At 44.4% G+C, this 12,590-nt stretch overlaps 1 protein-coding gene across 1 annotated transcript in view; it reads right to left on the minus strand.

The window, feature by feature from the left end:
* The window catches only part of LOC140729837 (mucin-6-like), a 432,642-nt gene that overhangs the window by 48,088 nt on the left and 371,964 nt on the right, over positions 1–12,590 (minus strand). Inside the window, exons 27-28 of the mRNA XM_073050050.1 lie at positions 10,379–10,408; positions 2,290–2,316 (exon numbers count right to left, since the gene is read on the minus strand). Of these exons, the coding sequence (XP_072906151.1) occupies positions 2,290–2,316; positions 10,379–10,408 (57 nt within the window). The remainder of the gene's footprint in view (positions 1–2,289; positions 2,317–10,378; positions 10,409–12,590) is intronic.

A 12,590-nucleotide genomic window follows, 5' to 3' on the forward strand; every position in this document is an offset into this window, starting at 1 on the left:
CCCAGAAACTTCAGGCACCTCTGTTCTACCGTCATCCCCACCAACATCCTCCTCCAATCCACCTGGGCAAGCTCCTTTCTCATGCCTCTGTAATTCCTTTTATTCCATTGCGATACTGATAAATGTGATTTATGCTTCTCCCTTTCAAATTGTAGTATGAATTCAATCATGTTATGATCCCAGGGGTTCCCTTACGTTTAGCTGACTAATAAATTCTGGGTTATTACACAACACCCAATCTAAGACAGCCTTTCCCCAAGCAGACTCAAGCACAAGCTGCTCTAAAAAGCCATCTCATATACATTCAATGAATTCCCTCTCCTGCGATCTAACACCAAGCTGATTTTCCCAGTCCCCTTGCATATTGAATTCCCCCACAATTGTGACATTACCCTTATTACATGTCCTTTTCAGCTCCCTTTGCAATCTCAACCCCACATCTTGGCTACTATTTGGAGGCTTATATATGATTCTCATAATTTTTTTTTCACCCTTGTAGTTTCTTAACTCCACCCATAAAGATTCAACATTTTCTGACCCTATGTCACCTCTTTCTAAAGATGTAATTCCATCTCTTACCAACAGAGCCACACCACCCCTATGCCTTCCTGCCTGTCCTTTCGATACAAAGTACATCCTTTGCTGTTGAACTCCCAACTATGGCTCTCTTTCAGCCAAAACTCAATGACGCCCACAACGTCATACTGACTAATCTCTAGTTGCACCATAAGTTCATCCACTTCATTCTGAATGCTGCGCACATTTAAATACAGCACCTTCAGTCCTGCATTCTTCACTCTTTTGAATTTTGCCTCCGTAGTACAAGTTAACTGTTTGCTCTGACTGCATTTGAACCCAATCTTTGCCTTGTCCTTCTTTACCTTCATATTACACATTATAACATCTACTTGTAAACCTGCTGGCTCATCTTCAGCTCTATCGTACTGGTTCCCATCCCCCTGTCATATTAGTTTAAACCACTCACAACAGCTCTACCAAACCTGTCTGCAAAGATATTGGTCCTCCTCAGATTCAAGGGCAACCTATCCCTTTTGTACAGGTCCCAACTGCCCCAGAAGAAGTCCCATTGATCCAGAAATCTGAATAATCCTGCAAAAAGGTCTCACTGTGAATAGTCATGATGCTGTCATCATACTTCCCACAAAAGTGGCACTAATTTGATCTGGTGAATAGAGATTTTACCTCTCAATCTCAGGTCTATCCTCATTGCTCCCTCTGGACTATGACTCACTACACATCATTGTGTCATAGCAATCATATCCTTGGAAGATTTTCCCATCCAGATTTATAGACTTCCAGTCCTGCACAATTCTCTTCTCCTCTTCTACTTACTGCTCAAGATCTACAAGCAGGATAGTGCAGACAAAGCTCTTCTTTCTCTGCTGGTCTCCCATCCACCTTACTTGTCCCTACTTTGACTCCTTTAGGTCTCCCTCTTTCTGGTCCTTTCCCTTTTACATCTGTGCCATCTCTATGTCCACTGCAAGTTTCCAATTCTTAGTCCCAACTAGTTCAGTTTTACTTTGAAGAATCTACATCTTCTTCCCACATCAGCATGATCTGAGGGTTCTCTGATTCTTCCTTAAGCAGAGATTCAGTCAATTCCACAGCATTATCTCCAGATCCAAGCTGTAGCACTGAGAACTCACATGGGTTCAAGCTACCGCTATGTTTTTGTGCAAGAAACAGTATTTTTTTCAGTCCTACTCAGACTTACACCCTCAACTCTTTTACATCTAAAGATGGATGGGTCCTGAGATTGGATGGAAGCAAATGAGATGCAGTCAAGATCTTTATCAATTCTGGTTGAGGGAAGGCCTGGAAGGAAGCAAGAAATTTCCAGGGCATCTGTGGGGACAACGTCTTCATTGGAGCAAGTATGATGAAGGAGGAGGAACTGGGAGACTGGAATATGTTAGGATAGCTGTGAGGAGTCTGCATGTCTGTAGTTGTTGTTGGTGGGATGAATGTGATATTGAAAGCAAATGAGCAATTCAATATTGTCCTTTCATTTTACCCATATCTCTGATTAAAGCAATTAGGTTCATTGTGGAGATGGGAAATTATAACCCATAGTTCAACGAACTGTCTCAAAAGCCACAGCATAAGTAGGAGCCCCAGATATCCCACTGTTAGGTGGAGCCGAGAGTTGATTAGATGTGGCTTGACAACAACACCGTTGATTGTGTCTGTGAGAATTACAGAATAAACCATATGATGTTGAAAACAGAAGAGTCATCAAACGGTGTCATCGCATCGTGTCCTTACCTGTGGTCAATGGTGATGTTGTTGACTCTAGAAAAGAAACAGTTCAGGATGTAATTATGGAGACTGTTAAATTAATCTGTCACAAGAGGATGCAGAATTGAGTCATTGTGCATTGGAGGATCTATATTTCACTTATTATGCCTGTACATGAAACTACCTTCTGAACATTTCATTTGGTTCTGATTCTAATGCAGCCCCCGTGCACAGAATCTAATGTCAGGATGCAGTCCTGATGAAGGGTCTCAGCCCAAAATGTCGACTGCACTCTTCTCCATAGATGCTGCCTGGCCTGCTGAGTTCCTCCAGCATTTTGTGTGTGTTGCCTGGATTTCCAGAATCTGTAGACTTCCTCTTGTTTGAAGCTGTTCCCTTGCACATTGCTTGAAGGAAACAACGCTTTATAGTACAGACGACCCTGGTTCAATTCCCACCACTGCCTGTAAGGAGATGGTACATTCTCCCCATGACCGCATGGGTTTTCTCTGGGTGCTCTGGTTTCCTCCCACAGTCCAAAGATGTACCAGTTGTTTACTGATGTTATTCAACTTAATAGCAATTTGAGAAAACTGTAGTATGTAATACTTTGTAGTGTACTGGGTTCGTTGTTCAGAATGTGGACTCTTCTACATTGGATTGGGTGATTCATAGAATACCTACACCCTGTCTGTGGGAGTGATCCTGTTGTCTTCCACTTAAAATTCCAATCCTTTCCAACCTTGATCTATCCATCTGAGGCCCACCACAAACCTAAAAACAGCACTTCATAAATTGTGAATTACCTACATTAAATTCTACAGTCCAATACAATCTTTGATTTCTCTGTCTGTACAATCATTTATCAGTGACTTGGCACAGATTGTTCACTTGCTGCTCCAGTCTTCTATGTCTTTACCCTCTGACTGCTCCCATTCACTGACTCAGTAACCTTGTTTACAGCTTTCCCCATGGTCACTGCAGTGTTAACCTATCAGAGACTCCTGTTGTCTCCAACATCTCTGTAGTTTGCTTCCTAGTTATATTGAAAGATCTTCAACCTGAAGCATCTCTGCTTCTCATCACACTGACCTGACCTGTTGAATATTTCCAGCATTTATTTTAACTTTCAACAATTGTCCCTTCCCTTCCATATTCCACATGTGTACAATACTTCATTGTGCAATTTGAATTCCTAATTCTACATTGAGTTTCAGGTGTGGTTCTGGTAAACCAACACTACCCTGTATGCAAGCTCAGTATATCATTCCTCTGTGATTCCTACATGTACCATTTGTACAGAGAGCATGTGGTATGTGGTATGCATGTGGTATGGCAGATATCACAGAACTGTGGAAAGTGTAATTGTTGATGATTCTGTAAGAGAACTGAGGGCATGAGTGTGGGGAATACAGAATAAACACTATGACAGTGAAAACTGAGTTCCCTTTGGCAAGTTCACCAATATCTCTTCCAAATTCAAAAATAAGGATGGTGTTGGAGGAGTTTTCCTTTGAATGGTAATCTGAGACCAGTAGTGTTCTTCAGTGATCAGTGCTGGAACCTCTGCTGATGTACATTTATACATAAATGCAGGAGTGGTGGAAAGTGAGGAGGTCTGTTAAAGGATACAGAAGGATGAAGATCACTTGCAAATTTGTGTGGAGAGTTGGCAGATGGAGTCTAATCCAGACAAATGAGGTGTTGAATTTTGGGAGGTGAAATGTAAGAATGTATACAGAGCCACCCTCTAATGTTCAGAGGAATCTTGGGGTGCAAATCCATAGCTTCCTAAAGGGTGCAAAACAAGTAGATATCGTGGCAAAGACGGTGTACTATATACTTGCAGTCATCAGTGGAGGCGTTGAGTGTAAAAGCTAGCAAGTTGGGTATGCCATATTGGAGGTCAGTACTGGAACCAGTATGATAGAGCTGAGATGAGCCAGCAGGTTTACGAGTAGATGATGGGTGTAACATGAATGTAAGGAAGGACAAGCCAATGATTAGGTACAAATGCAGGCAGAGAAAAGAGTTAAATTTTACCACAGAGGCAAAATACAAAAGGGAGAAGAATGCAGAACTGAAGGCGCTACATTTAAATGAGCTTAGAATGCGGAATATGGTGGATGAAATCATGGCACAATTAGAGATTGGTTGGCATGATGTTGGAGGCATCACTGAGTCGTGGATGAAAGAAGGCTATAGTTGGGAGCTTAACATGAAAGGATGTACAGGATGAACAGGCAGGAAGGCATACAGGTGGTGCTGCTGTATTGGTAAGAAATGGAATAACATCTTTAGAAAGAAGTGACATAGGGTTAGAGAATGTTGAATCTTTGCAGGTGGAGTTAAGAAACTGCAAGGATGAAAAAAACTATTATGGGAATCATACAGAGGCCTCCAACTAGTAGCTAAGATGTGGGATTGAGATTGCAAAGGGAGCTGGAAAAGGCATGTAATAAAGGTAATGTCACAATTGTAATGGGGGACTTCAATATGAAAGGGAACTGGGAAAATCAGGTTTGTGTCAGATTGCAAGAGAAGGAATTTGTTGAATGCCTACAAGATGGATTATTTAGAGTGGCTTTTGCTTGAGCCTGCTCGGGAAAAGGCTATCTTAGATGGGGTGTTAAATAATAACCCAGATCTTATTAGGAAGCTTAATGTAAAAGAACTCTTAGGAGGCAGTGATCATAATATGATTGAATTCATACTGTAGTTTGAGAGGGAGAACCAAAACTCACATGTATGAGTATCGCAATGGCTTTGTGACAAAGTTTGTGGATGATACAAAGATAGGGCGAGGGGTACCGAGGAAGCCATGCAATTGCAGCTAGACAGACAAGTTGGAAGAATGGGCAAAAAAGTGGCAGATAGAAGACAGTGTTGGTACATGTATGATAATGAATTTTGGTAAAAGGACTATTATCTAAATGGGGAAAAAATGTAAATGTCAGAGGTGCAGAGGGACTTAGGAGTCCCTGTGCAAGACTCCCTGAAGGTTAATTTACTGGTTGAGCCTGTGATAAAGAAGGAAAATGCATGTTGGCATTAATTTCAAGGGGAGTAGAATATAAAAGCAAGGAGATAATGCTGAGCATTTATGAGGCACTAGTCAGGCTGCACTTGCAGTGGTCCCCATGTCTCAGAAAAGATGTGTTGTCATTGGGCAGAGTCCTGAGGAGATTCACAAGGATGATTCTGGGAATGAAGGGGTTAACATATGAGGAGCACTGGGCAGCTTTGGGCCTGTACTCACTGGAACTTAGAAGAATGCGGGGGGGATCTCATTGAAACCTACCGAATGTTGAAAGGACTTGATAAGGTGGATGTGGAGAGGATGTTTCCTAAAAAGGTGGGGGGGGGGAACGTATCCAGAAGCAGAGGGCACAGCCTGAAACTTGAGGGATGATCTTTTAGAACAGACGTTAAGGAGGAATTATTTTAGCCAGAGAGTAGTGAATCTGTGGAATACACCGTCACAGACTGTGGTGGCTAAATCCGTGGGTATACTTAAAGTGCAAGTTGGTCATTTCCTGATCAGTCAGGGCATCAAAGGATATGGCGAGAAGGCAGGTGTGTAGGGTTGAGTGGGATTTGGGATCAGCCCAAACATCCACAAAAACAGAGAATCGCCCCAAAGAATGAACGACATTTAAATGTGAGAACCCCATAGTGTCCCCCAGCTCCCCCTCCCATGCGTAAGCAGCAGTGAGCAACAATCCCCCTTCTCCCACCAGCAAAAAAAAGCTAATCAGTACAATCACCAAGCCCAAGCTATCGTCGCGTCGGTACTATCATCGATGGGCTGAATGGCCTAATTCTGCTCCTATGTTTTATGTGGAGGCTTTGGAGAGAATTGCAAAGAAGTTGATCCGGATGCTGTTTGTATTGTAAAATACTAGCGATAAAGAGAGATTAGACCAAATTGGACTGCACTCTCAGGGGAGTATACCAATATTTTCTCCACTTCAGGGCGCCAACACCATGGATGACCTGAATGGCAGCTCTCATTTAAAATGATGGAAATTATCAAATATTCTCATTTTAGCCTGCTACAGCTGAGCCACAACTGCATCTTTGATGTGTACAGTCAGTAATGAAGTTTTAATATAATTGAATGATCAATCGCTGCTTAAAACAGACAGAAATAGACCAGACTGTGGCCTATAGTTTAAGATACTAGTGGCACCATGCTCAACTGTCACAAGGGGACAGGAGGCTGGACCCAAGTGGAGGATGCAGGCACTGAAGTACTAGGGGCAGGACAGGAATAACTAAAGGATAGAACCGGATGGGGAGACCAGGGCATGCGAAAGAGACGAGGCATGCTAGGTAATCCTGGGGTTCAGAGAGAGTTCATGGCTAGGCTAGATCCCGGAGTTCGTGGCTAGGCTGGATCCCGGAGTCCGTGGCTAGGCTGGATCCCGGAGTCCGTGGCTAGGCTGGATCCCGGAGTCCGTGGCTAGGCTGGATCCCGGAGTCCGTGGCTAGGCTGGGTCTTGGAGTCCGTGGCTAGGCTGGGTCTTGGAGCCTGTGGCAAGGCAGGAGATCCCCCGGGAGGCCGCATAACTCCTGGACAGGGCCGCCTCCCAGGCAGGAACATGGAGGCCCGGGCAAGACTCGGAACACCTGGGCAGGTGCGGGCACAACCCATAGGGAGCAAGGGGTAGGAAGGGGCAGAGACCTCAGGGTGGGCCGCATACTCCTGGGCAGGGCTGCCTCCCAGGCGGGAACACAGAGGCCTGGGCAAGACGCGGGACACCTGGGCAGGTAGTGAGCACAACCCATCAGAGATGAGGGGTAGGAAGGGGATAGAGTCCCCCCGCCAGGCAACGGCAGTCTGGCCTGCTACCCGACAGAAGCAAGGGATCGGGAGGGATCTTGGTCCAGGGTGACTCCAAGGCTGACTCACAGAACTTGGGGATGAAGCTGTGGGCCCTTCAAGCCAGGACGACCGGAATGAACAGAGCCGATTGGACGAAACACCTCAGAACACGGCAAACCAGCTCATACAAGACAACCAGCGAACAGGACAAAACAGGTTCAGAGCAGGACAACCCCCCAAGTAGGCTCAGTCCCAGAGTCCCTTACATCCACCTGCCAGCTGATAGGCAACAGGTGCACCTTCTTAAGCCAAGATGATCCTGTTTGACTTAAGGGTGACAGGAGGGACAGCTGCAAAGCCCGGAGTCCGGAGTCCGCGGACCGGATCAAGACCCGGAATGCGGGCACCGGACCGGACCATAACATCAACTTTTTGATTCCTAACATTATCTGAGGTCTTACCAATATCTGCCTTCACAACCTCTCCACTAACTGTTCTGCCATGCTGGTTCCCATCCCACTGCAACTCCAGTTTAAATCCCACTGCGCAGCAATAACAAACCTTCTCTCTCGGATATTAGTTTCCCACCCAGGTGTAAACTGTCCCTTCTGTACAGTGCCCACCTTCCCTGGGAGCGAGACCAATGATCTAAAAATCTTATGCCCTCCCTCCTACACCAACTCCTTATCCACACATTAAACTGTATAATCTTCCTAGTTCTAGTCTCACTAGCATGTGGCGTGGGTAGCAATCCTGAGATCAAAACCTTGGAGGTCCTGCCCTTTAACGTAGTACCTAATTCCCTGAACTCCCTATGCAGAACCTCATCACTTGTCCTACCCACGTCATTGATACCTACATAACCACGACCTCTGGTTGTTCACATTCCCACTTAAGAATGTTGAGGACTCAATCTGAGATGTCCTGGATGCTGGCACCCAGCAAGTAACATACCATCTGGGAATTTTGCTCTCACCCACAGAACCTCCTGTCTATTCCTCTAACTAACAAATCCCTTATCACCAAGTGTGACATTTCTCTCCGCTTTCCTTCTGACCACTGTGACTTGCCTCTGTTAGGTCAAGCCCCACCCCCCCAACAATATCCAAAGTGATATACCTGTTGTGGGAAAGGGGTACTCTTCAGTGACTCCCTAACCCTTTTCCCCTTCCTGACTCACCCAGTCTCCTGTGTCCTGCACCTTGGGTGTAACTATCTCTCTATATGTCCTGTCTATCACCCCTCAACCTCTCAAATGATCCGGAGTTCATCCAGTTCCAGCTCCAACTCCTTAACGCAGTTTGTTAGAAGCTGCAGGTGGATGCACTTCTCACTGTTGTAGTGGTCAGGGACACTGGAGGTCTCCCTGCCTTGCCACATGCTGCAAGAGGAGTATTACACTACCCTGCCTGGCATCTCTACTGTCCCAGCTGAGCAGATATAGAGAAGGGATGGAGCTTTTCTTTCTTGTCTGTCTCTGACAAAAGCCTCTCTTCGCTGAAGCCTCAAGATCACCACTCTGACTCTGTCCACTCTGATGATGGCAGCTGCGCTTGTCCCTGCCTTCCTTTAATTTGCTCTTACTAATCAATCCTAAATGCAGATTGGTTGCTGGTCAAAACTCTATTTTGCTGCGGTGACCCACTGCTCCCTTTCCCACTCGGGCAGCAGACCCAAGTGAAATCCCCTCCTCTCAAAACTGATTAGTTCAGTTTATCTTCATGGTTGGAACAAAGCCCAGAGCCAAAGGTCTGCTCCTCTGTGCTCCTCTATGTTCTATGATAAGGCTCAGTTCTGTTTGACAAAAATTTAAATTGATTTTTCTATTTTAGTGTCAGTAATACCATCGGAAAGTCACCCATCATTGGATCTTTAACCCTCCACATCCACACTAACCATCCAGCATCATCTGGATAACCCTGCTCACAATCCCATCAAAGCCTATCAGCCACCATTTCTCTACATCCCCCGTAACCACCTAAATTCAGGCTGTAGCCAGATAATCTACTACCCAGCACCTTTTTGACAGGTGGGAAGAAACTGAAAGTGACAGGTGAAGCCAGGCGGGTAGATAAAGGATTGGAGAGGAATGAACTTGATAGGACAGTAGAGTGGACCACAGGAGAAAAGGAAGGAGGAGGGGACTCAGGGGAGGCAATGGGCAGGTGAGAAGAGGTAAGAGACCATTCTAGGGAATAGAAGAAGAGGGGAGGGTGAGAGGGGGAGGGAATTTGTTTTACTCAAAGGAGAAATCGACGAATATAAGTTGTTGCTCCTCCTCGCTGAGGGTGGTTTCATTTTGCCATGAGGAGGCATGGAGTGATATGTTGGAATGGGAATGGGACTGGAATTAAAATGCCTGGTCACCAGAAGATTCTAGGTTTGGAGGATGAAGCAGAAATGCTGAACAAAGTGGTTCACCAATTCATAACGGGTTTTACCAGTGCTGAGGAGGCCACATTGGAAGCACCGAGCAGAATAGATGATGCCAGATTTACAGGTGAAGTATTGTCTCACCAGGAAAGACTGTTTGGGGCCCTGAACAGAAATAAGGGAGGAGATATATGGGCAGGTATAGCATTTCTGCTGCTTTCAGGGATAAGTACTGGGAGGGAGATTGGTGAGGAGGGATGGATGGACAAGGGAATTGGAGGTAAAGATAGCTTGGTGATAGGATCCGTTTGGAGATGGCAGAAGTTGCAGAGAATGATGTGTTGGATGTAGAGTGATAGGTAAGGACAAGAGGAACTCTCACAGGAAGATGGGGTGAGGAAGGATGTTCAGAAAATGGAGGAGATGTGGGTGGGGGCAGCATCCATGGTGGAGGAATGGAATCCCAGTTCTTTGAAGGAGGACATCTCTGACATCCTGGAAAGGAAAGTAGCATCCTGGGAACAGATGCGGTGGAGAGATAGAAAATGAGAAAAGGGAACAGCGTTTTTGCAATATTAGAGTTACTTTTATAAAACTGGAGGAAACAAGAACACCGAATTTCCTGTTCTTGAGTTCTGTTGGTGTCTAACTTTAAAAACATCACCAAATTTTCCAAAGAAAGTATTTAGATCTTGAAGCATCAAGTCATACATTGCTGAAGTGTGATTGAATGATTACAAGCAAAACGAATTCTCAATGCAGCCTGTACATGTTGAAGACCACTGTGGGTTTCCTGCAAGTTTCTATTTTTTACTCAGCATTCAATTTCTTCCCAACTATATCAAGAGCAGTAAGCACATGTTCTTGGGAACCTTTGTTCCTGAGTTTATGGATAACAAGCTGTTTATTATTTACCTGTTGATGAAGTTGTGGTCATTACTGGTGCTGGAAGGAACACAATAAATGGTGTGAATACAGAGACTAGCCAAACATTCGATGATCTCTCAGTGCATAGAAACATTCTAGACTCATTGCATTGCAACCTTAACAAAGTATTGTGTGTGTTTCTGCTGTAAAGCCCTTTTATACAGTTCAGTAAATTTCCTAACTGTTAAGATAGGTTCAGTTGCTGTTACCAGTGAGGATATATAGGAGTGTGGGGTGGACAGAATCCTTCATGGAAATAACATCATCAGCAGATGAGTAGTTGTCTCATCTCAAAACAGTTTAACTTATTCAGAAGAAATTTCTGATATCCTTAGCTTTCTTTCTGCCACAAATCTATTCTTGTTGGTATTATGAGATCCAAATAATTATAAGGGCTGGGCTCAAAATAGGACCATAAGACACAGGAGCAAATTTAGGCCATTCAGCCCATTGAGTCTACTCCACCATTTCATCATATTGCTGATCCCTGATCCCATTCAACCCCATACACCTGCCCTCTCACCATATCCCTTGATGCCCCGACCAATCAGGAATCTATCAACTTCTGCTTCCAACATACCCACAGACTTGGCCTCTGTGGCAGAGCATTCCACAGATTCCCCACTCTTTGGCTAAACAAATTCCCGCTTATTTCATTCTAAAAGGTCACCCATGAATTTTGAGGCTGTGCCCTCTAGTTCTGGATACCCCTACCACAGGTAACATCCTCTCCACATCCCCCTATCTAGTCCTTTCAACATTCAGTAGGTTTCAATGAGATTTCCCCACATTCGTCTAAGTTCCAGTAAGTACAGGGCCAAAGTGACCAAACACTCCTCATATGTTAACCCCTTCATTCCTAGAATCATTCTCATGAATCTCCTCTGGACTCTGTCCAATGACGATACATCCTTTCTGAGATAAGGGGCCCAACACTGTTGACAATACTCCAAGTGCAGCCTGACTAGTGTCTTATAAAGGCTCAGCATTATCTCCTTGTTTTTTATATTCTGTTCCCCTTGAAATAAATGTCAACATTGCATTTGCCTTCTTTTCCACAGACTCAACCTGTAAATTAATAGATATTGACAGTGTGGAAGAAGAATCCCCTTGTTTCAACAATTTAGTTTTAACTGCTGATTTTTTCCAGAATGTTTTCTGTTTTTATTCCTGGAAAGTTTTCAGTGTGAGGAGAAACTGACAGGGTGGGTGAGAGGGGTGATTGATATTTAGGGAAGGGCAGTGGGGGAATAGTGCCAGCAGCTCATGAGAAATCAGTGGGAGTGTGAAAAAGATGAAGATGAAGGTGTCTACGTGGGATGCAGGATGGGAGTAGTGGTGGAGTTTTAACCAGAAGGAGGACTGTGTGGATGTAATGGAGATGAAGAAGGTGGAGGAGGAGAAAGAAAATACGGTGGCAAGGAGTGAGTTAGTATAGGAAGAAATGGAGGACTGAATTAATATAGGAAGAAATAAATAGATCAGAAGGAGAGAAAAAAGGAGGATAATTTTACAAGAAGTTGGAGCTTTCAATGTTGGAGACCACCTTGGTGGAATGTGAGGTGCTGAGTCTTCAGGGCGAATTGTAGTTAAATTGCAGAGTGAATAATAGACAGGAGTCCTTGAGCTATGGGATTCATAATGGGGATTTGTGGGTATATGAGGAGTATGTCAGGGATATGAATGGGCAGTTGGTATAAAGGTCAATGTAACATTGCGAGGAGGGTTAGGCAGTGGAAAGGACAGAAATGCATTGAAAAGTTTGTATTTTAATGTGAGGAGTATCAGGAACAAGGCCAGTTAACTTAGAGCATGGAGCTACAGTTATATGGCCATTAAAGAGACTTGACAATGAGAAAGGCAGGAAGAGTTGCTTGAGGTCCAATGATTCAGAAGTTTCAAAAGAGACAGAGAGGGAGGTAAAAGAGTTGAGGGGATGCATTGCTAATCAGTGATATCATCACTGCTGCAGGAAGAGAAGATGTTGTGGAGGAATCCTCTACTGAGTCACTGTGTGTGGAAGTCAGAAACAGGAAGAGAGAAATCACTCCTAAGTATTCTATAGACTCTCCCAACAGGACAACAGAGACACTGAGGTGTAGATCAGTAGGCAGGCTTTGGAAAGGTGCAAAAATAATTTCCATACAATTGATTGGCACCTCCTTAGATAAGGTGGAATTTGTTAGGTGATCCAGGAACA

This window comes from Hemitrygon akajei, chromosome 6, assembly GCF_048418815.1.
Source record: "Hemitrygon akajei chromosome 6, sHemAka1.3, whole genome shotgun sequence".
NCBI classification, from domain to species: Eukaryota; Metazoa; Chordata; class Chondrichthyes; order Myliobatiformes; family Dasyatidae; genus Hemitrygon; species Hemitrygon akajei.